Source organism: Oryza sativa, chromosome 5 (assembly GCF_034140825.1).
Source record: "Oryza sativa Japonica Group chromosome 5, ASM3414082v1".
NCBI lineage: Eukaryota > Viridiplantae > Streptophyta > Magnoliopsida > Poales > Poaceae > Oryza > Oryza sativa.
The window spans coordinates 3,708,242-3,734,013 of NC_089039.1; the positions used below are offsets into that span (position 1 = coordinate 3,708,242).

General features: G+C 41.2%; 3 protein-coding genes across 5 annotated transcripts; 1 reads left to right on the plus strand and 2 right to left on the minus strand.

The window, feature by feature from the left end:
- Positions 1–526: 526 nt before the first annotated feature.
- Positions 527–8,214, plus strand: LOC4337898 (arginine--tRNA ligase, chloroplastic/mitochondrial). Of its 3 annotated transcripts, none has more exons than XM_015784299.3 (18): positions 527–731; positions 1,158–1,277; positions 1,386–1,510; positions 1,638–1,713; positions 1,887–1,988; positions 2,078–2,293; positions 3,220–3,300; positions 4,155–4,238; positions 4,408–4,512; positions 5,341–5,519; positions 5,684–5,768; positions 5,892–6,093; positions 6,168–6,237; positions 6,356–6,425; positions 6,748–6,837; positions 7,023–7,091; positions 7,523–7,621; positions 7,807–8,059. In XM_015784299.3, exons 1-18 carry the CDS (start codon positions 621–623, stop codon positions 7,915–7,917), a joined length of 1,995 nt encoding a protein of 664 aa, XP_015639785.1. In that variant the 5' UTR covers positions 527–620; the 3' UTR covers positions 7,918–8,059. The 3 variants fall into 3 exon arrangements, with proteins under 3 accessions (XP_015639785.1, XP_066166316.1, NP_001407144.1); XM_066310219.1 differs by having other exon boundaries at positions 1,172–1,277; NM_001420215.1 differs by having other exon boundaries at positions 552–731; positions 1,162–1,277; positions 7,807–8,214.
- A 190-nt stretch (positions 8,215–8,404) lies between these two features.
- Positions 8,405–12,962, minus strand: LOC4337899 (PHD finger protein ALFIN-LIKE 1-like). Its single transcript, NM_001420214.1, has 5 exons — positions 12,719–12,962; positions 12,595–12,627; positions 12,276–12,498; positions 9,081–9,207; positions 8,405–8,998 (listed from the first exon to the last, which is right to left on the minus strand). Exons 1-5 carry the CDS (start codon positions 12,855–12,857, stop codon positions 8,744–8,746), a joined length of 777 nt encoding a protein of 258 aa, NP_001407143.1. The 5' UTR covers positions 12,858–12,962; the 3' UTR covers positions 8,405–8,743.
- A 1,894-nt stretch (positions 12,963–14,856) lies between these two features.
- LOC4337900 (pre-mRNA-processing-splicing factor 8A) lies at positions 14,857–25,265 on the minus strand. The gene is made up of 13 exons (XM_015783814.3): positions 24,874–25,265; positions 23,821–23,944; positions 23,624–23,716; positions 23,046–23,436; positions 21,819–22,308; positions 17,912–21,708; positions 17,721–17,827; positions 17,355–17,609; positions 16,617–17,252; positions 16,331–16,528; positions 15,962–16,240; positions 15,626–15,868; positions 14,857–15,423 (listed from the first exon to the last, which is right to left on the minus strand). The coding sequence occupies exons 1-13, from the start codon at positions 25,158–25,160 to the stop codon at positions 15,232–15,234; spliced, it is 7,092 nt and encodes a 2,363-aa protein (XP_015639300.1). The 5' UTR covers positions 25,161–25,265; the 3' UTR covers positions 14,857–15,231.
- Between the last annotated feature and the right edge of the window lie 507 nt (positions 25,266–25,772).

A 25,772-nucleotide genomic window follows, 5' to 3' on the forward strand; every position in this document is an offset into this window, starting at 1 on the left:
TCGGATGGGTTTTTTGGACTCGAATGAAAAAAATAATTTCATAACTCGCCTGGAAACCACGTGACGAATCTTTTGAGCCTAATTAATCCGTCATTAGCACATGTGGGTTACTGTAGCACTTATGGCTGCTAATCATGGACTAATTAGGCTCAAAAGATTCATCTCGCGATTTTCCTCCTAACCGTGCAATTAGTTTTTTCATTTATCTATATTTAATGCTTCATACATGTGTCCAAAGATTCGATGCGATGTTTTTAGAAAAAAATTTTGGGAACTAATAAACGAGGCCTTATTCTAGAGGAATTGTCTTTTGAATCCTATAAACCGAATGCGTGAACAGTATTTATTACAGAAGATTAGAGGTTTCTTGTAACGAACGAACGAGGCCATCAACCATGCATCCACATGGACCTACCTAACCCAACCGGACGATCCATGGCCACACGATGCGGTCGGGATCGACGGCGGAGATAGCTCGACGCCATCCTTGGCCCAATCCAAATACCATTCCGGGCCCCAAAAAGAAGAAGAAAAAGAAAAAGCGAAACCCTCGCGCTCCGTCTTCCACGCGTGGTGGTGGGGAGGGTATTTATACCGGCTGACGAGGCGTGGCTGAGAAGATGCGAGCTCTCGCGGCGGCGGCGGCAACGGCAACAGCGACTGCAGCGGCGGCGGCGGCGCCTTCCCCCGCGCGCTTCCCTCTCCGCCTCGTCGTCACCCCGCGCGCCTCGGTGAGGCCTCTCCCTCCCCCCCAATCCGTTCATTCACCTGCCGCCTTATCCGATTCCGCGGCAGTAATTTTGGGGATTTTTCTCGGTGGTTTTGGTGCGGTTTAGGGTTTAGGTCTTCATGTTTAGGGGATTTCGCGGGCACGCGGCGTGTTAAACCAGTGGGCTTATTATTTTGGTGGGTTTACTAGAATGGACTAGTACGATGATGCTCAAATTTGGTTGCGCGAGGGCGTTGCTTTGAATTCGTTTTTGCTGAGGAAAATTGGTATATGATGCGAATTTGTGTAGTTTGTAATGGAAGAGGGTGTAGATTTGTTCTCCCTGGCTCGCAACTGAACTAGCTGGAGTTAAGATTTGAGTTTAGAGCTCCATATGTTTGTTGCTTGATTGGGACCGTTTGCTCATTTTGGTGGTGACTATCTCTAGTTAGGTCATTGTAGAGCATCTTCCTCCGCAAGGTCTCCGAGGAGGGCCTGCTACGCGACCACCATGGGGGACGAGACCTCCACCTCCGTCGCCACGCAGTCGCAGGAACCTGCAGCAGTGGTGAGTTTTGGATTGCTGGGTCTGGACATGACTGTATTTTTTGTGCTTCCCACTTTGCTACTCGCTTGAGCTCGTTAAATCTGGAAAATGTGTTGGTTGTCTGCACAGGGAGCTGGGAGTGTGAAGCAACAGCTCTCCAAGTTGGTTATTGCATCACTCCGGACTACGGTTCCCGAAGTGGAAGTCGATCCTATGGTTGAAGTCTGCACAGCAAAGTTTGGTGACTACCAGTGGTATGTTATTGGTTTCTTGCTTTAGCCACTGTTTTGCATCTCATGAACGATATTTTTGCTTGCTACTACTCTTAGCTAGAGTCCCTTTTACAAGCTAATCAAGTGATTCTTTGTAAATCGTGTTCAGCAACAATGCAATGGGATTATGGTCAAGAATTAAAGGATCTGGAACAAGTTTCAAGAACCCCAATGCAATTGGACAGGTTAGAATGATCTTCACTTGTTGAAGTATGGTGTTTTGCCTCAAGAAAATTTCATAGACAAAGAAAATTCTCCCATAGGCTCTGTTACTACTATTTCCTTGCTTTTTCCCTCTCTTTCTATGCATGCTGAAACTCTGTTAGACTTAACATACTGGACCATTACATTTTTCCAGGCCATTGCGAAGAACCTGCCTCCGTCTGATATTATTGAATCCACATCTGTCGCTGGACCTGGTTTTGTGAATATTGTCTTGTCCAACAGCTGGGTTGCAAAGGTCTGGTGTCTTTTATCTGTGAAGTATCCTGGCATTACTGGATTACTCATTCCATTCCTGCTAAGCATCAGTGAACTACAATATTGCAGAGAATACAAGATATGCTTGTGAATGGTATCAAAACATGGGCACCAATCCTGCCAGTTAAGAGGGCAGTGCTTGATTTCTCATCCCCTAACATTGCCAAGGAAATGCATGTTGGGCATTTAAGATCAACAATCATTGGAGACACCCTTGCCCGCATGTTTGAATTTTCCAATGTTGAAGTTCTCCGCCGTAATCATGTCGGGGACTGGGGCACACAGGTAACAGGCCTTGTTGTGACTTCAAACTGCTTTACTACTTCTCGTTGTTGCAAATGTTGTTTATGATGCTTTAGTTTGTTGATCCTGTTTGTTTGATGCTGCTTGGATTATGCACAGTCTGCCCTAATTTTTTTTCCCTGATGGGACCGTTTCTTTTGCTTCTATCTTCTTACTCCCTCCACATCGCAATGTATGTTTGTGGAGTTGAGAGTAGTTAATATAACTTCCTACCATTTAGCCCTAATTTCGTGCAACAAAATAGGCTGGGTAATTGTGGCATGCCTTATGGTAGGGGTATGTTGGTCATCTGCATTAACATTTTCTTATAGTTAGTGCATTGTTGGCGTGTGAATGATGGCCATGGAGATATATTGTGAACTGAAGGGAGTACCTAGATGTTCTTCATGCCTTCAATTTCTCTACATCCTGATGCACTTAAGGTTTAGCTATTGCTATCTGTTGTGCCTGCAATTAGTTGAATAGTTCCGCTGACATTATTTTCCATGAAATCTTACGTAGGAGGGTAGAACACTTTAGTTTACTTTATTTATTGCCAAAGTATGCACTATTTCTGTACTCTGGTACAATTTAACTTTCTTACATTTTATAACCCAATTTTGATTTCTCGACCTGATTATTGTTGTGTTTTCCTTTAGCTGCGTAACTGAACTTTATAACCTTGCAGTGGCTAGGTTATACTGTCAATATCTAGATTTCCTTTCTATGGATACTGAAAACATGCTTATAAAGTACTTATGGCATGGTATTAGAGCCCTGATATCTTATTTTAGTGGAAACTTCTACTACTTGTTATTCCTAGAAACTAGGTACTACAATTATGCTTATTCTCTTGGAGGTGTTCAAAACTGAGACAGTGTACTGGTTTTGTACTGCATACTAAACTGTGCCGATCTTTGTTTCTGCAGTTTGGAATGCTCATACAATATCTATTTGAAAAATTTCCAAATTGGGAGGAAATTGGTAGCCAGGCTATTGGTGACCTTCAGGTAAGGCTGTTCCCTGCACTGATGCTAGACTGCTATATATCACTTGCCGTCTGGCATGAAAACATAGAAATGCATGATGAAAAGTAAGGCATGCTCAATTAAAGTATATAAATGTGTATTTAGTTCGATACGGGATATCCATGTCAAAACCTATATCATAAAAATATTGACATTTGAGTACGTAATTAATTGTATAAAAATAAATTACAGTGCTGAGTTATTGTCTTGTTCATGTTAGGACTCATACGGTGCTTCGCTTGTCTATATCATTTATTTGGCATCTTAAACTTCTCAAGCTTAACCTGTGCATACAATATTGTTAGGTTTTAGTGTTCTATGCCTATGAAAGTGCAAAAGGCCAATAACTGATGGATGAAATTTGTGAATCATGTGATGTTATTTTGCGCACCAAATTGCATTGCATCGCATTGCCTTTTTTCCCCATATCTTTAGCTCAAGTAGTGTGGGCCAGGAGGTTGATTTGAAAACTCAATGCATCGAATCTTGCTTGTAGCTGCTTATTTCCTATTTTGGTGGTTGCCTACTTCCCTTCCTAGTAATCCATCACAATATTTTGGAACTTTAAAGCTGTGCTCAAAATTATTTCTGAATATGTATGTCATTCAACATACACTCCTTACACTGTAATCATACAGAAACCATGCACACATTATCTCATTTAGTTACTACCATTTGCATGTTCAGTTGTGTACAAATGTATTTGTCTTCATCGGACAATGTTGCTTCCTTGTGTCCCAATTAGACTTAATTTCTTCGTGTTATGTATTTATCTTTGCCAAAGGTGCAAAGTAGCACTTAGTTTGTATCATGTACAATTTGGTCATCTGTTACAGACTTTCTATAAAGCGTCCAAGAACCGCTTTGATGGTGATGCAGAATTTAAAGACAGAGCTCAACAAGCAGTCGTTAGACTTCAGGTCAGTGCACCTTCTTGGATCTGGAATATGTTAATGTTTTTTTTTTTTTTTGGGGGGGGGGGAGACATGGAAACACTTTGCGTGTCATTCCATTAGAGATAGAAAATGAGTATGTTAAAATTGCATCTTATCATCCTCATACAATGCCTAAGAAATATATTAACTGTAGGGAGGGGAAGAGAGATACCGTGCTGCTTGGAACAAGATTTGTGAAATCAGCAGGAATGAATTTGACATGGTTTACAAGCTCTTGAATGTAAAGCTTGAAGAAAAGGTAGTGTCACACTCTATTGGACGCGACTTATATTTCTTTAGAAGGTTGCTTATCAATAACATGAATTTGCTACCTGAAATTTCTGTTTGTTGTTTTAGTAGAATATTTGCGCAACCATCATCCCTTTCCTTTTCTATATAGGATCTGAGACTTAAACTTTTACTGTATCAATTTTTATGATATTTTTGGATAGATTGTTCTTTCTCTTGTTCCCATCTGAGCCATTTTGAAAAGTCTCTGATAACTAACCACTAGTTTTACATGACTCAACAAGGTGTACCTCATCTTCATATGAAGAGTGGAAACATTTTGCTGCCAAAATTTTACAAATTAGTCAGTTGCTGATTGGGGTCCTTTTACTTGATATTTCTCTGTTGCATAGCTTGTGATTCCTATTGGAAGATGTATTGACGTTCATATTCCAGGGATGTTAGAAACACATTCAATTTGTTGAACTTCTGTCTTTTTAGCTGAATCCATTAGTCAATATTTTCAGGAGATATTTATAGGGCTTCACTTATCTGTTTTGTCGATATGTATTTGTTGAAGTTTCCGATGGCACTAATATTAATTTAGTTGGATTTCTGGATTTCTTTCTTATTAGTAAAAACATCAGTTTGTCTGTTTATGATCTGTTACAGCTTGTATGGCTGCATTTTATCTTAATCCATTTTGACAATAGCACCTGTAGCTGTGTGTACTTGCTTTCAACCAACTTTTGGCTATTGGTATCATGAAATGCTTATGTTTGTCGTTTTCTTCCCTGAGCATCCAAGCAGCTTGTTGATTTATATTTTGTAGTGTTGAGAAGAGAGCTATTCTTTTCAGGGAGAGAGCTTTTATAATCCTTTTATTCCACAAGTCTTGGAAGAGTTGAATAACAAAGGTTTGATCAAAGAAAGCGAGGGTGCTAAAGTGATATTCATAGAAGGCCATCAAATCCCTTTGATAGTGGTTAAAAGGGACGGTGGCTTTAACTATGCCTCAACAGACTTAGCTGCTCTATGGTGAGTTGCTAATCGATAATTTTGGTGTGTTCCTACAGTGCAATTACTCTTATATTAGCTATAATTTGCAGAAACAAAGTGAATATATTTTCGTAGTTGATTCAGTCTATTTCCACAGGATCAGAATTTGTGAATGTAATCGTTCTATTTGTGCTTTTATGCAGGTACCGTCTTAATGTTGAGAAGGCAGAATGGATAATATACGTAACAGATGTTGGACAGCAGCAGCACTTTGACATGTTCTTTAATGTAAGAATGCGCCCTTTGTCTTCATAACATGTTACATAATCTTGGTGCAAGCAATTCTTATCAGATAATCAATTAGATATATTATTTCATTTCCCTTTGCTAAAACTTTTGTTGTGTTAACAGGCTGCCAGAATGGCTGGCTGGCTTCCAGATCCAAAAGAAAAGAAATATCCAAAAACGAATCATGTTGGGTTTGGTCTTGTTCTTGGATCAGATGGCAAGCGTTTCCGAACTCGTAGTACCGAAGTTGTTCGATTGATAGAGCTACTTGATGAGGCTAAATCTCGGAGTAAATCAGAACTTCTCCAGCGACTAACAGAAAATGGTAAACGGTCATTATTTTCTAGTTTCTCTCTCTTTTGTTTGCCTGAGGTAAAATATGTTCATGAATTTATTTAGGTAAAATTGTTGATTGGACTGAGGAGGAACTGGAAAAGACTTCAGAAGCAGTAGGATATGGCGCTGTCAAGTATGTACAAGATTTCTTCTTTCAGGAAGACAAATATGTTGAACTGAAATATGATAACAAAGCTTTTTAAATGCTTATCCAATTAGTACTCTTATGTTTTTCTGCCTGATAAACACAGGTATGCAGATCTGAAGAACAATCGTCTTACCAATTACACATTTAGCTTTGAACAAATGCTGAGTGATAAGGTATTTCTAGACTCCACTATTTGTTTACTTGTATAAAAGGGTGTTTTTCTCCATTAATTTTATTTGTGTTAAAACTTTTATGCGCCACATATTTGCTTATGATGTATTCCAGTATTTGTGGAAGGATCTGTTGCTCTATGTTCTGCATTGGATATTGAAAATCACAGTCTATAGTGGTCGCTCTTTTGCATAAATGAAAAAATATGTTCTTGAGTAGTTTCTGGGCAGATTCTTTATATTAGTAAGTAGTTGGTGAACCCATTCACCTTCTTGCTTACTCTCATTACTTGTTATTGACAAGCTCATTCCTTTTTGTCACCAGGGAAATACAGCTGTTTACCTTCAGTATGCTCATGCTCGCATTTGCTCTATAATCAGGAAATCCAACAAGGATGTAGAAGAGCTGAAAATGGTAATACTTGTGTTATTTCTATGCACTGATTCTATTGTTGATTTTATAAAGTCCTGCTGTTGTTATTTTAGAGTTCCATCATCTTTTTTTTTTTACTTGAGTTCCATCATCAATTATTCGTTCTCTTTCAGCTATCAGACATGGATTTAAACACGTTGACTCTGTTTTCCTGTTTTTCTTCTCAGAGTGGTGCCATTTCTCTTGATCATCCAGATGAGCGTGTCTTGGGACTGTACCTGATCCGATTTGCAGAGGTATCATTGGCGCTATTAACTGAATCTTTTTTCTTAAAGATCTTTTTTCAGACCTATATTTTCATAAGGCCTAGGAACTAAAAATGAGCTAAAAAGGGTAGTCCAGTTTATTCTTGAACAGCAAACAGCCGCAGTGGTCTGACAGCATGTTGATTGTGTGCTCTTGTTTGGAGTTGTTTGTGCTTAGCCCACAAGTAGGTGCATGTTACTGAGATTTTCCTGTTCAACTTTAGGTGTGGTTAGTGCAAGAACAATGGAAAAACTAGAAGTCATACATTACATCATTCAGATAATAGTATTTCATTCAGATAATTCCTACGAGGTGTAACAAACACCGATAATTCTATTTCATAGTTTAGTCAACAATATGGCTTAATTCACAACTAAAGCTTTTTTCCCCTCTTCTGATTTACGTTTGCTGTGTCTGTCAGGTTGTGGAAGAGGCGTGCACCAACCTACTTCCGAATGTCCTGTGCGAGTACCTGTACAACCTTTCTGAAATGTTCACAAGATTTTACACCAACTGCCAGGTATACTTCCATCTGTTTACATCATTTTCCCCTGGTGAATCTTACTTTCTTCCAGAACTTGAAAAAAAGTTTCTGACATGTTCACCAAGTGAATTTTGTTTCTCTTATAAACTAGAGAATAATTATACCAAACATTCAAAAGAAATGATTTTTACTGCGGGCTCACTTTACGTTGAACCCATCAGGTGGTTGGATCGCCCGAGGAGACAAGCCGACTGCTGCTCTGCCAAGCGACGGCGGTCGTGATGCGACAATGCTTTGAGCTGCTCGGAATTACACCAGTTTACAAGCTGTGATTGACATTTCGATATCCATTTTTCATACAAACTTTCTTTCATGGTTGCAGTTTTTGTTATGTAACCTAGATGATGCTTCTAACATATTCTAGTCTTGGTTGCTGTATTCGAAGACACCAAAGAAAGATTTTATTTGATCTCACTTGCATTGTCTCTGTTGTCTCTCTACGACTCACCAGTGTTCTTTCGTTGACGCTGGGTTCTACTATGTACTAGTATACTATTTGTAGTTTATCGTGTGTTCCAATTGAAATTTATACTTTGTTTAAAACAAGATTATGAACGTACATACTCATGAAAAATCATTTTATTCTTGCAGCTAGCTATGTTCTCTTGACTTTACTCATCACATAACTAAGTTAAGAAATGTCATGAAATTATGGCTTTATCCTAATGGGAACAAACATGTTATATGTTCTCTTGATTTTACTCATCACATAACTAAGTTATGAAATGTCATAAAATTATGGCTTTATCCTAATGGGAATAAACCCATGTTATTCAGGTACAAGACCCACATTACAGCGGATTCGAGTCATTGACACAACATATCAACACAAACCTCTCGGATTATTGTCAGATAAACTTCCATCTTGTTTCGCAAAGTTACATATATTACGTTACCCCTATTCCTCTGGCAACATACATAGCCTCATATCTCCACCTCACATGAATGTCTTGTGATCTTCTTACCTCACATTTGGCATCATCTTCATCATATGTAAGTCGAAAAACGAAAGGTACAGTAACCCACAGCCTGACGCCTCTGTCAATGGCGGCGTCGCCGGCGACACCTCCTCTCGCCGGAGGAGGGTGGCATATGCTACTACTGTCTAGGTCTCTTGGAGCTGCAGCTCGGGCACTTGTACTGCTTTATGCTCTCCGCCTTCGCCGGAGTGATCTTGACGCACTTGCCGTGGTACCACCTCTCGCACACGTCGCAGCCGATCCAGAACTCGTCGGCGCTGTATATCCCACCGCAAGTCCCGCATAGGGTCTCACTGTGGTCGCCATCGTCCTCGTCGTAGCCTTCATCTTCCTCCTTGATATTATTTTCGACACGCGCCACGTCGCTGGTATGCTGGGGAGATGGGATTTGTTCATCAGGACTCGTGATGGAAGGGAGGGGAAATGGTGAAAAACTGTGGAGAAATTCTTGTTACCTTCGATGAAATTTTATTTCTGCTGCTGTTGTCCATGCCGGATCTGTCCCTCTCCTTAGATTGTCTTGAACCAGATACGACTTCGTAAACAGTTGGCAAATCATTCATCATGCCAAACAAACGCTTCCTGTTGAATTGGAGAGCGAAAACAGCAAGGACAATGAGAGAACAAATGTTAATACTCTTGTTGAGATTAGGAAACTACCAATGGAGTGAAATTTTCAAGAAACAGAAATGCAGAATATGAGTTATACTCAACAATGTTATACTCAAAATAGAAATGCCAAACATTAGTTATCATTATGAAACTACCAATTCAGTGAATTTTAAGACCGCTTTATAATCCATAAGTATTCACAATGGATTACGGCTATTAAATCAAAGTAAATATGGAACATGGAGTGTTAAAAAAACCCATTTTAAACCAAGGCAACGCTTAAATTCCTACAAAACATGAATGAGTAGGCAGATCAGCTATCTGACTATCCCTGTTTGATAAAGCAAACAGCAGTACTTCTGAACTGTACAAACAAAAGGAAGAAATATAGGCTCACAAGTCCCAACTATACACAGGAACTAATTGAGTATTAACTATTACAAGATCACTTTGGACTGTCAACATGAATGATTTTTGCCAGCTGCCCCCTATAGGTTTACTGGTTATCGCCATCATTCATCAGTACAGAACTTCTAAAAATATCATCTTCAGTACAGCCCTACAACTATATATTTGCAGGATGGCCCAACACATGGCACATCATATGCATAGGATATCAGCATTCAGCATGCAAAACAGTCAATGGCTGTATTCACATGTCGACAATTTAGAGTGTAGTTTATTCATACAAGGTATTTACGTGCAAAAGTACCAAGTAGCACAAAGATCCAAAGTTACTCCATTTCCCCCAAAATAAATAAAGATGCCTATTGCTCAAGTTATGCTGGAAAATAAATTTTGTAGGGCTAATGGAATGATATATTTTACTTGCTCCAGAGTCAAGCATAATACTAATCCTTATTTTAACTATAGCAGCAATAATGCATTGTTCATAGATACCCATAAGACAAAAGGCAGCTCAAACTTGTTTGCCCATGTGAATAAAGAAACGTTGCCTCAAAACAACTTTAGAAGTCCTCCCACCTCCAAAATTATCAAAAGTTAAAGACACTAGTAAGTAGTAACCGCATTACTATCACAAAGGACCCAAATATGAAAGTGAAACTATATAGAACATTAGAACCAAAAACTCAGCATGAGCTGCGGCTCCTATAAACTAGAGCTCCACGAAGTTGCTAACATACCAAAAGTCTAGATAAGATTTGGTCATAAAATTGGCAACCCATATTTTGGCCAAGCACTAGAAAGGCATCTTGCCAAATTTCGTACCAAATCAAATACATCCCAAATCCCACAAATGCAACCAAAAATTGGTGAAGCAAACATTAACAACAATTAGCAGAAAATCAAATAGCCCACATATGAACATTCTTTATGGAGATCCAGTCTACATCAGATGGTGGGGAGGTTTTTTAACCTCCCTACCTACATAGGTGCTCTCACATTATTTGTGAATTGGAGAGTCTGTCTTCTCTGATTTCTCTCTATCTCTCTCTTAAAGTGCTGAGTCAGTGAGTCACCCTCTTCCCACAGTAAAAGGTAGAAACAACACCATACTTTATTGGCAACAGGTGCACAAAAGCACACTAAAAACATCACTTTGCGAGCATATTACTGTCACTCCACATGGCCATAGTAAACAATTCATCACGGGGGAATGAGTATGGCCTTTAAATTACTACCTTCTTCCACAAAAAAAGGGTTAAAAACTGAAGGTCTCAAAATAATAGGCATGCTTGCAATTCTACATCACAATTATGTTGTAGAATGCAATCAGATAGTCCTTTTAGTAATCAAGCTATTACCAACGAGTCTGTATGTACAAAAACATGCCAATATAACCAGCACATTCTAATGCAAGCAGACATTATGGCCAAAAGTGTAGTTATAGCAACAAAGGAAATTGTTTTCTCAAATCAGCAGAATAACCAAATATTACCCAAAAGTGTCACTACCCAAGGCCTATTATATTGTTCAAACTTGTGTTTCACATGGTACTTACCAAAGCACCATAACCAAGCTATGCTAGAAGGGCAGGGTGATAACTAATAAGCAGGAGTACTTGCAAATAATTCCAGAATTTCTTTGAGACAAGATGAATTACAATAGCACCAACACAGAGAGATAGCATGACCATAAGATGCCTGTAGGTAATTTTTAACGGTGAACCATGAAAAGGATAAATATAGTATGAACTCCTAGGTCATACTTTATTGACTGGCACCGACAAAAGTTTGACCAGCCATAACCCAATGATGCAGAAACAGGTTTTGAAATTGAATCAAGAGGAGGAGCACATATATATAGGCCTGTGAAAAAAGAGAACAGTGCTGCAGAAGATGGCTGCAAGAAATGAAACAATACTTCCCCGGAATTGATCCCCTTTCCTATCTCCTGTCAGGAGGTGCTAACCTTTTTGCTCCAAAACTAGGAACTCATGTCCTTTGATCTATTTCTTTTCTCTATGACAAATGGAACCCTGCATATTCCACCTTTATCACAATTTCCCATTCCTATTTTTCAGGAAAGGAAAAAAAATCTTAGGAAATTTAATTTTCCTCCTGAGAATACAAAGGGATATTACTTGCATGAGTATGCAGCCATATTTTCTCTCTTAACAACTCAAAACTACAAAAAAACCAGTGTTCACTTCTAGAAAGATGTACCCTTGGAATAACCCAGCACACTATTAAAGCAGACAAACATGATGGAACTACAAATTTGGAAACAAATTAAATCTCTTGGCTCATATAGAATCAGCACAACAACCCACAATATTCCATAATACTATGGAAAACCAAAAGAACCAAAACTTAAATGCATCTAATATGTACTGTACTTGGCATCATCACACTGGAAGCAGTACCTACCAAAGCAAGCATTACATCGAAACAAACCCCAAGGCCACAATATCATTTCCTCACACTAGAAGTAATAAGTTGCCTCATACTCTTACCCTGATTTATATTTTGTCATGAACATACCGTAATTTAGAAGCTCAAACATTACGCTGATATGGCACAATTAGGGACAAATCAAAACCAAAATCAAACAGAGGCGAGATCAGGAGGGCGTACCGGTCGTTGCGGTTGAGGCGCGCGGCGTAGTAGAAGGCGACGGAGACGAGCCACGAGTCGGAGTGGACGGCGACGAGCGCGAGCCAGTCGCGGCGGTTCATCCCGTCGCGGGCGAAGTTGATCCCGAGCGCCGGCTCCGGCAGCTCGGTGGGCACCTCCTCCGCCGGCAGCGCCACCTGCCACGCCTCGTTCGCGTACCCGTACAGGCACAGATTCTCCTTCTCTGCCCGACCAAAACCACCCCGATTTCAATCCCCCCACCCCACCTCGCTCGAGCACCAGCATCACAACAAAGAGATCGCGACGTGAAATAGCTCACCTGGATCGCACTGCGCGTAGAAATCCTCGACGTCTGCGACGAAGCACAAGCGGAGAAGGGGAGTCAGGGTCAGGGTTAGGGTTAGGGTTTCGTGGGGAGAGGGAGGGTTCAACGGCGGGCGTACCGTGGGTGAGGGCGCGGAGGATGGCGGTGCGGCGGGCGCGGAAGTCCTTGAAGATGTCCTCGACGGAGCGAGGGGCGGAACCGCCGCCGCCCCCGCCGCCGCCGCCTCCGCGGCCGTCGCGGCGGTAGGATGCGTCCATGGGAGGGAGGCGGCGCGTGGGTGAGGCGATCTCCGGCGAGGCGAGGCGAGGAGAGGAGAGGAGGAGGTGATCGCGATGCGGAGGAGAGGAGAGAGCGAAGTGAGGAGTACACGGCCGATGCCGTGGAGATCAGCGGAAGATGCGTTAAGATTTTGCGGTTTTACGTCTAGGTCCTCGTATGAGTAGTTGTAGTATTTATTTGTAACAAAAGAAATAAAATCCCAACTTTTAATCGACCCTTATGAGGATTATATGTGGGATAATCTGAGTGAATGATAGTTGGTTAAGATATCAAATAATCGAAACTCATTTTAATGGGTGTTAGATTATCAAATATATCTTTCTAATGCGGTGTTATTTTATACTGCTAAATGGCGCGTTCCGTGTAAAAATTTTCTATAGATAAGTTTCTTTAAAACATTAGATAAATATTTTTTAAAGTTTGTAATAATTAAAATTCAATTAATCATTTGCTAATAGTTTGTTGTGTTTTACGCGCCTTTAACTTTACATTCATCGTGTTAAAAAAGAACATGTAATGAAAGCAAAGGATTGAGGTGTGATGTTCCATAGCATTCTTTTGGAGGCACCCTAGTAAAGCCCCCACCTCTTTTCTTATTAAGATATACTCCCTCCGTATGTTAATGTATGACGCCGTTGACTTTTTAACCAACGTTTGACCATTCGTCTTATTCAATTTTTTTATGCAAATATAAAAATACTTATGTCATGCTTAAAGAATATTTGATGATAAATGAAGTCACAATAAAATAAATGATAATTACATAAATTTTTTGAATAAGACGAAAGGTCAAACGTTTATTAAAAAGTTAACGACGTCATACATTAAAATACGGAGGGAGTATATTTTATCTTGGTTTTTATTAATACGTTTTCAAACTGCTAAAATATCGTGTGAAAACTTTCTATATATATATAAGTTGATTTAAAATATAAGATAAATCTATTTTCAAGTTTGAAATAATTAAAACTGAATTTTGATGCGCTAATGGTTAATGGATTTCTCGTTTTTTCATGCGCTGATGGCCATAACTAAATAACCACTGAAATAACTAATACAATGACATAAATAATCGAAAAGGTCCACTTTATGTTTCTTAACTATGAATCAACTTTCATTCGTGTCCCTTAGCTACAAAACCGATATAAAACATTCCCCAATTTCTAATGTTGGTGTAAATAGAGTCCCTCGGTAGTATTGAAAGTGGTTTTAGCTGATGTGATATATGCATGTCTTGTTAACTTGATCTTAGTAGTCTATACAGTGCTATAAACAAAAAAAAAATAAAGATACTACTAGGACCCATATATCAATGATAGTTCAGATAGAAAAAAACTAACAATTTGTGGGGCTCATATGTCAAGGGCACTTCTTCCCTCACCGCTATATGCATTTGACAACAACAGCGATGGCATGCACTCGCCGAAGCCAGGGCGGCGACACAACGCTTTGCTACCTCCGCGGTGGTGATTTTCGGTGGATGCAGGAGGTGGAGCTTGGCCCAATAGGTGAGGTAGTAGGCGAAAGGAGCTGTGGATCTTCTCGCTGTGTTCTCTCACCTCAGTAAGCTCGAAGTGCTCGAGGAGGTCGGCTACTCAGTGTCAGCCGTTGAAAAGGACGTGGTCTCTCCGGCCCTCGGACACGATGTGGCACTCCAAGCTCTAGGTCGAACAAGGAGAAGGTCCCATATGCTACTAATACTAATTTCTTTTTGCTAATTAGGATACCATATAGATCAAAACCACTTTTAATACTTTGTAGGTCCCATATGCTACCAGTACTTTTTTTTTTCTTTAATTAGGATACCACATAGGTCAAAACCACTTTTAATAGTATCGAGGAACTCAATTTACATCGGTTTTAGAGGTTACAAAACACCCTATATCAGGTTTTACGGTTCAAAGGACAAGAACGAATTTTTTTTCCTAAATAATATTCCAGAGATTGATCAATTGTGAATACGGCAGAGATTGATCGTGAGGGATAACAATTGGGCCTCGTACTGAGCTACAGTGTACATATACCAAGCATAACTCATAAATTTTGAGTTTAGTACCCCAAATTTTAAACCCAACCCACAAAAATGTGGGGCCGTTTACCACCCCAGATCCACATCATTTTCGGAGTTCTTTGTGATGTGATCTCTGCTTACATTTACTCTCTGTGATCTCAGCTGCAAGAACTGCATGTCATTTTAGTACATATCATGTCACACCCAGTTCTTTGAAGGGCAGACTACATCAGGGAATACAACCTCTCGAAACAAACTGATCATATGCTACTACAGGTCGCGTCAAGTCACAGGTTATTGATCTCTCTACTCAAGACGGCGTGAAGTTCATAGCAGACAGGCTACGTGAAGGTGTCCTCCCTATCACCTTCCGCGACCTCGCCCTCGTCGATGTTGCTGAACTCGAGGAAATGTGTCGGCCGATGGTCCTCGTGATAGAAGTCCCTGGGCGTGCCAAGCTTCATGTTGTACTTCATCAGCGGGTCGTGCTTCACTCCCATGAAGTTGAAGTTCCAAGGGGTGTTATCCGGCACCTGGTAGAGACACGGAAGAAATGTAAAACTCTCGGCAGAGTAAGAACTATCTCCGCCCCAAAATGTTATAACTTCTGGCTCCAGCTCCAGATCCGTATGTCCAGATATATAGCCAAAAGTTACTATATTCTAGGACGGAGGTAGTAATTCTTATGTTGTTGAGTCTTGAAAAAGCATGCGTTAGAAAATCATCAAAACATACCATGTAGAATCCTAGGAATCTGTCACTGAGAAGCATCTGGACCTTCTCGTAGTGAGTCGGGAGATATCCATGTGGGTTGCTTCCACTGTCCTTGTTGCTACGGCCCCACTCGTAACCACTTGGCGTCAACTTGTACGCGGTCAATGAACAAGATCCTGGGGTAAAGCTGCATGTCAAAATGATGCACTTCTCACCATCCCATTGCTTGTTGTTCTCCAAGATCTTGGCGTGCGATGTCAAATCCTGCAATAATCAACAAAACGATTAGTCTAGTCTTATGACAACTTGTGTTCCTTTGCAACAGCTAAAAGAAACTGAAAGCATAAATAATCTAACCTGTGGTGATAGCTGGGGAGCTTCATTAGGCTGGGTATGCATCCAGCCCAGTGGCTCCAAATCATTAAGGAACTCGTGCTCAGGAAGGTTTGCAGGCAGTGTCACCATCTGATGAGTTCCGTGCTGTGGAGGAATAGCTATGCATCTGATCTCTTTAACTTGGGGGTTATCCTGTGGACTCAGCCCATATAGAAAACCTGCAATCTGTGTCCTTAAATCTGCTATGCATATGAACTTCTTTAATATATTCTTCGGCATAATGTAAGTGTAGCCAGTCTCCTGCAGGTAGAATATTTGAGTCAGCAACCCTTCAATGCTTGTTAGTTGCAACTTAAATGGTTACCAAAGAAAAGGAACTACTGTGCTGACCTTTATATCATCTGAATTAACATAAATGTGATTAACACGAAGATACAAGTTCGTGGCAGAGATGGCCCTGACACGCCAATCAGTCTTTGATGCAAATGCTTGTTGCTCATACGGACTGGTCGTCGTGATGATGAGCTCATCTCCATGCACATTGGTTGTCCTTGTAGTAACTGCAGTCAGCTGAGTCGTCTCTCTAGACTGCAAAATCAAGTAAAACCAGGAGTGAGTAAATGTGAATTATTCATGAATAAGAACTGAACACGGTTCCTATTATGCTGAGCCCTACCTGTTTCTCAATTTCAGCTATCTGTTGCCTCTGCTGTGATGGTGGAGCTATTTCAGCACCAAGTATGATATCACGAATTTCAGATTGTGTCAATGCAGAAGTATTAACATTGTTTTTCTTCGCATAATCAGACAGAATAAGGTCCCTGAGTGCACATTCAACCTTCAGCCATTGCTCATCAGTCAAGGTTGGCCAAATATGATGTGGTTCCGTAACAATGGTCTTGTCAGGCTTGAGCAGCATCTTTGCCTTCTCATTATTGACATGAAGTGCACGCAATATAAGCACAATCCGAGAGAAAGCAGTGAATGATGAGATACTCTTCAACCAATCATCATATATGTTGTACAGAACCATCTGGGGTTCTGTAGCCTTGAGAATAAGATCACCAAACTTCTCAATCTTCAAACAAGCTTGGAATGGCAGCTGCAACTCACTGCCCTTGATAACGATGTTAGGGAAGTCAAGCAGATGGACCTCCAAAGGATCCAACATGCCCTTCCTTGTCACAATGATTTGCTTTGGCTGCTCTTCTACAGGAAGCGACCGAACTAATGCAGCAACCTCTTCAGCTGTTTTCCACTTGGCCAGCTGTCCAAGACGCTTTTGTCCAGCCCATACACTTGTGTGGATGACCTGCAGATTATATACAATCCATTTTCATTTTAAGCCTTCAAAATTGCAACACTCCACAGTAATATCACAATTACAACTGTAGCTAAAAAAGAATGAACATACCTTCAGAAATAATTGACCAGTTCTTGGATTAAAAATAAAAATAGCACCATTGATTGGTTTAGTGGTCAAGTTACCCTCGAATGTTTTGTGAATGGTAACTCGATAGACATTTGTGTCATCCACAAACCATATGATCTGATTGCTGAATATCTCTCCATAGTTCTGTGAAGACAAATATGGCTCAGTGGGTTCCGAAGAATACAGTTGTAGACCCTTCCTTATTCTCTCCCTCAGCACGTACAGAGCAGGATTTGACTGTTGTAGAAGGAAACAGCCCAGCAGGTTAGTAAAATTGGAAATACTGGAACATACAGACATCAGATCATTATGCAAAATAAGTGGTTACAATTAGCATGATTATATTACCTTCATTATCTTGTTCATTGCTTGCTGAAGGAGGGGCTTTGACCCAGGGAACCAATTGCCAAAAGCAGAGTGCAAATTATATGCTAGATCAATTCCAATCATCACCCCTGTAGAACAAAATGACAATTAGCTACAAACAATTCAGACAAGTAGATAGTTGATAAAATAGTTCATAGATATTGAAAGCATACCAGTTGGAGATGGATAGATAGACATATTGTCAGTAGTGTAGTCCATGAACTTGGCCCTTGTATAACGCTCAATGTCATGTGAATCATAGTCTCCCCAGCGTAGTTGCACATCAATCCAATACTTGTTACTAGCTTTCTGATCAAAGACATCCTTTGACTCAGAGACTAAGCTTGGTTTGGACATCTGCCACCTATGTGCCGCAAAAAGGAGGATATCTGCACAGGAGCTGTTCATCTTGTAGCTCTTTCTCGGATGTATTGTCTCTTTCTGCACTGTCTCAATCTCCAGTGCATCCAGCTCTTGATCCAAAACTTGGCAAAGATCCATAACAACACTTTCATGGATCTTCTGCCACAGATGCGCACGGAAGATCTGGATTAAAGAAATCTTCAGGGTTGGAATTTTCCCATGCATGAAAATCCCGGTAAGATCTAGCTGAACCTGGAAACCAACATACACATTTGCACGATTGATGGTTGGTGACCACCACAGGGTAAATCTTCGGTTGGGTATCTGATTGAGACCAGAACGTTGTGCATTAGTCAGCTTCTTGTATTTCATGGACTCCTCAAAACCTGACGCTTTCTCCCAAAACAGACCCTCCCAAGTAGGGAAATATGTTCCTTTAAACAAGGTGTGTTCCAAAATACCCTCAACACCACCAAGAGCTTGGATGACATCAGTCCTATAGTTGTTTAGGTTCCATAGCTTTCCATCATGTCTCTGATGTGTCCACCAGAATGGGTTTTGTTTGAGCACTTGGTACTGCTTGAAATCTGTTCTCACTCTCCATCCCTTATCATATGCCAAAGTATGACGGTCTTTTTGGAAAAGAGTGTTGATACGAGGAATACCTCTATCCCATGAATCTTCAAGATCCTCAAGTGTCAACCGTCTGTTCTGTGATTGTGCTTCCTGCCTCTTCAAAGCATACTCAGCCCAAACCCGCTGTGAATCAATAAACTCACTCTCCCAGGGCTGAATGTAGCGATATAAGTTAGGGATAAGCTGGTCCTCTTCATGGCTCATACCACTCCGAAAATGTGTCACACCAACATCTGTCTGTTTACTGTACCTGAGGTCACTCTGTGGTATCAGAATGTGACCCATCGATAACATTCCCAGACCTCCAATTTCCTTGGGTGTATAGAAGATAACAGGCGGAAACCTGCTAGGCATTTTTGAGTTCAGGCCAATCTTTATGCGAGTCTGGATCTTGTTTTCACATTTGACAAGTAAATCCAAGAGCTCCTGGGTATGGACAGTTGCTTCCCGGAAATATGTCATAAGACCAATGAGAGCGGTATTCCACTTGTTAACAATCTTAGTGAATGTAGTCGACCCTGAGGACATAAGGATTTGCCTGACACGGTTCTCAAACACTTTCATATGTTCATCATCAACTCTTAGAAAGGCAATAGCTGTCCTTTCTTTTGTCTGTTCATTCTGCAAATTCCAGACTCCATCTTTGGTGTTACTAAACGCTTCTTGAGTCATCCGTATCTTTGGTAGTATACGAACCTCAAACCCGCACATGCTAAAAAGCAGATTAGGGTTGTCCTTGCTGTAAACAGAGACAAAGCTGTTCTCCCACTCTAACGTTGTGATGCTCCTTGGGAGGCGGTTCTTCATGTCCCAAAAAACACTTCTTCCAAGATTTACGTCATGCTTCATGAGCCTCATTCTTGCGTCTCTAGGCCAACATTTCTTGTTGTTGTAACCGACCATGTTCTCATTATTAGGATCAGGATGCTCAGTCAAATAACGCTGAATTAAATCGCGTGCTTCCTCGTGAGTAAAGCGGAACATTATATGCACCTTGTCGACATACCGAGAATACAGCCGAATAGGATGCCTTGTCTCAACTTTGGTATCAGCATATGTAAGGAACTCATTAGGCATCGTAGGTGGCCCCGCAATCTCGCTTGCACGTGTTAAACCGAGCAGAAGGAGATCCAGCACAAGCCCATAGTATTGCACAACAAATGATGCAAACTGTAGACCCCGAATGAGACCATAAGAATTAGTATGACTCATATCCTTGTAAGATAATACAACATTGTTCTTTGCAGTGACATAATCAGCAATATTGTGGTCCAAGACCAACCGCAGAAGCCTGTTCAACAGTGTCAGATCAATTTTTTCGAAGAACTTTTCAAATTTTGTCTGCAGCATCACAACACACTGCCCGTCACTAGTGTCCCATACATCCTGTAGATTATTTATACCTTGGCACCATTTGTAAACAAGCAGAGGAGGTGGTTCTGAATCAGCAGGCTTGACCCAGTTCGGGAATAGGTGTCGCTTGTCCCCCTCATACCACAAGTACTGGTCAAGGTAAGCATCGGTGATTTTCTCAAGAGGCTCAATTTCATATACCGGAATAAGGTAGCTGTACAGGTCCATAAACTCAATGCCAACTTCTTTAAAAGCACGCTGAGTAAGAAGATGCCGCTTTATCCTTGACAGTGCCTCATGAGGATTATCATATGCTTGCTCAATCAATCCAAGTTCCTCCCGCTGCAGTTGATTTAACCTTACTGCCACGCTGTAAGATTCCTTTAGCCTTTCCAGAGCTAGTATAAGAAGTTTGGTGTCATGCTTGTAAGAAAGAGGAGGAAAAGGAATAGGTGAGAACTTCCTTGATTCTAGCCAATGAACTGTTGTTGTGTAGATAGCAACTGCCTCTTCAGGTGTCACATATGGCCCATCTTTCAGGTAGTTGTGCTGCCTCTCCTGTTCTGCCTTCAGCCACAAACGGGTTAATCTTCCAAGATTCTTGCGGCACACAGTCTTGTCGACTGTAGCACCACGCCTGATACGCTCACGATTGTAGTGAGCAACATTGGTCCACCAATCAGCCTTGGACTTTACATAACGAAGTATCATGTTCTCAATAGGAACCGGTAGGCCTGGGACCTTCCATGGGATATTTGCCTTCCAGCACCGCCATGCCTCACTAAGATGCTGTAGTATAGTCCGTGCCTTGTTTTGCTTGATACCCTCAGGCATAGCATCAAGGACATCATGCATAACAGCAGCTCGAAGTTCAAGATCAAAGTGAGACTCAACACGTTGCTTGGTTACAGTTTTAGCAACTCCTTTTGAATGACGACCCTCAAACTGCCTGGCCAGTAGATTACCTAACCATCTTTCAAGCAGTGGTACAATACCCCGCAGAAAAAACAGCCACACCCTCCACATTGGAGCCCAGAATCCACAGCCAGGTCCTTTTCCTACAGGACCAGTATTGAACCGGTAGTATATCAAGTGCTTCAGATCTTTGCACATCCTGATTTGCCGCATCAGACGATACTTGTAGCGGTACATACCAGTCAGCTGGCCAACATGAGAGAATATATATTGCAAGCCATCTGCTAACTGGAAAGCATCAACATTTCCCAAGCGGAACTGGATGTTTGCATCAACTACTAACTTAGTAAGTCGTAATATCTCACGGCATAAATGAAATGCATTTCCAAACCGAGATTTTTTCCTTTCCTTTGTTGTGAGAGTCTTCACAGGTTTCAAATTGAAGTTGTAGTCTAAGTGAAGGTAGTTAAGGTTCTTTCTGTGGATCAACAAGTTCAACATATTGTAACCCTGTTTGCAAACTTGCAAACCTGCTTCTGCCCAGTCAAGCTCCGTTGTTTGAAAAAACTTTGTCGCTTGGAGTGAACGGAACAGATGCTTCTTCTTCTGCGCCTTGGGAGGCCTATGATGTAGCTCATTGAGCACATAACACTTCAGTAGCTTCTGATAGCTGACACGCACCTTCACTGGATAAGCTGGTGGGCTACAAAAGAGAGATTAATGTGATTAGCATTGGAAGTTCAAGTGCATCAGGCAGAACATTGGTAAAAAGAGATCATTAAAAAGTATCAAGGATGTCATAATGGCACTCACCAGTGCTCCTTGTACCATTCAGATACAAGAGGGATATCTTCAGCACGACGTGTTCTACCAGACCTCATATTAAAAGGCTTTGGAGCAAAGAGTAATGAAATGCCAGCTGCTGTTGTATCAGTGTAAAGTTCTGTTCCTTTCAAGAGGGGCTCCACACCATCCGGGAGACAGAAGTCCTCATCTTCATCCTCTTCAATTGTCCTCCTCTCCCGACGATCAACCTTGCTTGTCGAAGTTATAGGATTTATCAAAGGATCATAGTAAAATGCAGGCAAGTCTGGATCATCTGTCTTGATATACATTATCATTGGAGTATGATATACCCCAAGCCTCACTTTCCTTGGCCTGTTATTGTACAAGTGTGGAAAAGCAATTCTATACTCTGTCCTAAGTGGTTGGCGGATGATGAGTTTGTTGATGTCATTAAACTCATTCCAGTCCTCATCCCCCTTCTCCATATCACGGTACAGTGGCTCAAACTTCGGACCTCCTGCAACATAGCATTCAATATGGTAAAAGAGCTTATGATGCAGAAACAGCAAAACGTACATGCCACAATCTTCCTACAAAGCTAAAAAATCTCATAAACATGCCAATGTTTGGATGCCCATTCAACAGTTCTAAAAATGTTTCCCAGTGTAAAAATTAATTAAATGCAAGATTCTCATATTTGAATAAAGCTAGTTGCAAAAAAATGGAAAGTTGTGCTTACAGGAGAAGGGATGAAGAGAACAGTAGAGAAGGCAAATTTTACATCCCAACCAGGTAGCTAATTTTCAAAGCCCCAAACTCACAGACATAAGCACGAAAATTTAAATCCTTCTCACACTATCACCCATACAATATACATCATCTAATTGATAAAGCCATTAACTACTTCACTGTCAAAAACACCAATGTTACAGTTACAGATGTCCCATAAAAATGAACAGCTATGGACATAAACTACCATCTCCATGCTTCAAATATTAAGCAATAATTAATGCACTAAAATCACGTAAATGAAACAAAAAGATGTTTTTGTTATGAACTCATTCTTAGCAAGAGCTAAATTCCCAACATTTTCCACAAGATTGTGCCAGCAGTCAAATACTAAGTGGTATAAATTCGATATAACCATAAGATCAATGCAATAACTATGCTAATCATGTATAAAGTGGTACAGCAATTAAAGGCATCAAAGTAAACAAGCTTATAAGTTATAAAAGGGAACACAAATATGGTTACCTGGGATACACATGTTGAGTGCTTTGGCGGTAAAGAAAGACTCCATATCAAACAAATAGAAATAATTTCGATCAATCAAATCTGACAAAAGTTGGCCAGCAAGACGATAGAGTGTTGCCATTATGGGAAGCGATAGATGCCATTTCCTGTAGCTGGGGCCATTTATAAGCTTTGTCTTAACAAGCGGCTTATGATCATAAAACCATTCATGCACAGCTGAATCTTCCTCCTCATCCAATTCCAACTGTATAGCCTCCAGTGGTTCAACATCCAGCAAATTATCAGCATAGTCTAATGGAGGTTCCTCATCATCAAATGGAGGAAAGCGCATTCTCTTGAAATGTCGCCTATCTCTCTTCTCCCTCCTCATCATGATCCACATCGTGCCCCACTGTCGAACACACATGTTTGAGATGGTGTAAGTATAAAAATAAGAAGCACAAAGCTAAAGATCAGATTAATTTATATACTGCATATCAAGTGTACCATACAGATCATAAAATAGCAATTGTTCCCAGAACAGGGCAACTGAACTCGGAGCTAAGAAGAAAAAAAGAGAAGGCATTTTAGATCATTACCTGTGCAAGGTAAATGGGCTCAACTACCCATGGGATCTCATTTACAAAGGTTATTGCACCAGTGATATGGTACAGAATCTTTACATGCCGGACCTGAAAAGAAAAGTTCCGTTATTCTATTGTGTATTGCCACTGTATACGTAATCTCACAAATGGCTACATCAATGTTCACATCGAAGAGTGTGAGGGTACAATACCTGTTCCCAGGGCATTGGCATATTTTCCAGTAGCTTGTAAACAGCATGAGGCACAAATTTGAGTGCTCCAAGATATACACGCTTATCGTGCCTGTACTTCTTTGAAGACATGTCACCATGGTCCCTGATCAGCAAGAAATAGAATCATCAATTGTCTGCAACATACTCATGAATTACAGCCCAGATAGTATCTGATGGTGAAGATGAGATATATGACAGCAAACTGAAGCAAAACATCCACTTGCCCCCATTCCTAGTAACAGAGGACCAGAGTACCAGACACAAACGGCATCAACCCCAAGCATAAAGAGAGATCTAGAATCAACAGCCAAAACAACTAGCAGATCAAAACAATCACCATAACTAGAGTACAAAATATCTACAATCATAATTGAGTTGAAGCAATCAGAGAAACTGTAGCATTCCCATAGCTATCACAACTTGACTTACAGTATTCCATTTCCAATGCTATAAGAAAGCAGCTTAATAGGGTGTGATCAGAAGTGCTGGCAGAAGCCGCACGCTGCAGTCAGCCAACAGCAGCTGCACCGATCAGACCCATTTTTTCACCTTTTTTTTCATACTCCCATAACCATAGAAGATAAGAAGCTGATAGCAACACCAACATGATGCTAAGATAAACCAGCAGGTCACAGTTAAGTCCATGCCTAAATACTTAACACGGTTACAGCCATAAATTTCAAACATCGCATCAAATTATACACTCGCAATACAAATAGACTCAGTTAAGAGGACAAACACAAACATCCCCTAAGCCCTAAAAACATCCCCTAAGTCCTAGAAACATCCCCTAAATCCTAGGACAAAAGCTACAAACAACTACAGGTCTACCTACGGCACAAAGCACCACTAGCAGTGTTCACCGGACCCTGGGTAGCTTATTGAAATCTAGCTAAATTATTCCATGTTAATTCGTATATTAGTCAATAATTTGATAATTAGTATGTACTGAACCCGGTAATTTACACCGCAACACCAAAACACATCCAGAAGAAACAGCGTGAGCCTAGAACGCCTTGGCCTGGAGACTACCTGATGATTTTGCGGACGTGCTCGGGGGGCATGTCCTCCTTCTGCGCCTCGACGAACCCGAACTTGCGCTTGTCGCCGTACCGCTTCGAGTTGAGCTGGTGCCACTTCCTCGCCTTCTCCACCAGCTGCGCCTCGAGCTCCGCCGGCGTCAGCGGCTTGCCGCCGCCGGGGGGACCCGCGGCCGCCGCCGCCGCCGGCAGCGGCGGAGGCGGAGCGCCCGTGCCCGGGGGAGGCGGCGCGGCCCCCATCGGCGGAGGGGGAGGCGGCGGCGGCCCGCCGCTCCACATCGTCGGCGGCGACGGGGGGAAGCAGGCAAGCGCGGCGGCCCGGCCTCCCGCTGCTGCCGCTAGGGTTCAAGTCTCGAGTGGAGTGGTGAGTTCGGGTTCGAGATTGAAAAAAAAAAAAAACAATGGAAGAGGAAAAAGGAAGAAGAAGAGAAGGCTATGGCGGCGACGCGCGAGGATTGGAGCCGACTTTTGGGAGATATTTAACCATTTGCCACATTTAGATGTGGCAATTAACTTTTTGCCACTGGACTCACATGTCATAGACAAATGTGGACCCATATGTCATAGACTTTTGGCGTTTAATGGACCGGGCCGGGTGCATCACGTTATTGGGCTTAAATTTATGTCTTGGGCTGCGTTTTGAGAAAGAGGTTAGAGGAATAGTCAATCGTTTTCCGTACATGCTTTCCAAACAATTTAACGATGAATTTAAATTTAAATTGCTTAAAAGTTACATTGATCTATTTTTTGGATTTTTAAATAATTAATACTCAATTAATGGCAAGCCTCGCTTTAGGTATCTTTTCAATCTTCTCATTTCTCCTCCTCTTAAACATGTTGGTTCTTTTCAAATTTATTTTCCCTCCTCTTAGAATTGTAAGATCATAGAGG

Excerpts from the sequence above, each read along its gene's own strand:
- LOC4337898 (XM_015784299.3), top strand. The coding sequence starts at position 621 with ATGCGAGCTCTCGCGGCGGCGGCGGCAACGGCAACAGCGACTGCAGCG. Across the intron at positions 1,511-1,637 it reads AAGTTTGGTGACTACCAGTG|CAACAATGCAATGGGATTAT; the intron begins GTATGTTATTGG and ends AATCGTGTTCAG. Across the intron at positions 4,513-5,340 it reads ATGTAAAGCTTGAAGAAAAG|GGAGAGAGCTTTTATAATCC; the intron begins GTAGTGTCACAC and ends TATTCTTTTCAG.
- LOC4337899 (NM_001420214.1), bottom strand. The coding sequence starts at position 12,857 with ATGGACGCATCCTACCGCCGCGACGGCCGCGGAGGCGGCGGCGGCGGG. Across the intron at positions 12,628-12,718 it reads CCTCCGCGCCCTCACCCACG|ACGTCGAGGATTTCTACGCG; the intron begins GTACGCCCGCCG and ends GCTTCGTCGCAG. Across the intron at positions 8,999-9,080 it reads GAAATAAAATTTCATCGAAG|CATACCAGCGACGTGGCGCG; the intron begins GTAACAAGAATT and ends CCATCTCCCCAG.
- LOC4337900 (XM_015783814.3), bottom strand. The coding sequence starts at position 25,160 with ATGTGGAGCGGCGGGCCGCCGCCGCCTCCCCCTCCGCCGATGGGGGCC. Across the intron at positions 23,717-23,820 it reads TGCCAATGCCCTGGGAACAG|GTCCGGCATGTAAAGATTCT; the intron begins GTATTGTACCCT and ends TTTTCTTTTCAG. Across the intron at positions 17,253-17,354 it reads CTGGTCAATTATTTCTGAAG|GTCATCCACACAAGTGTATG; the intron begins GTATGTTCATTC and ends TATAATCTGCAG.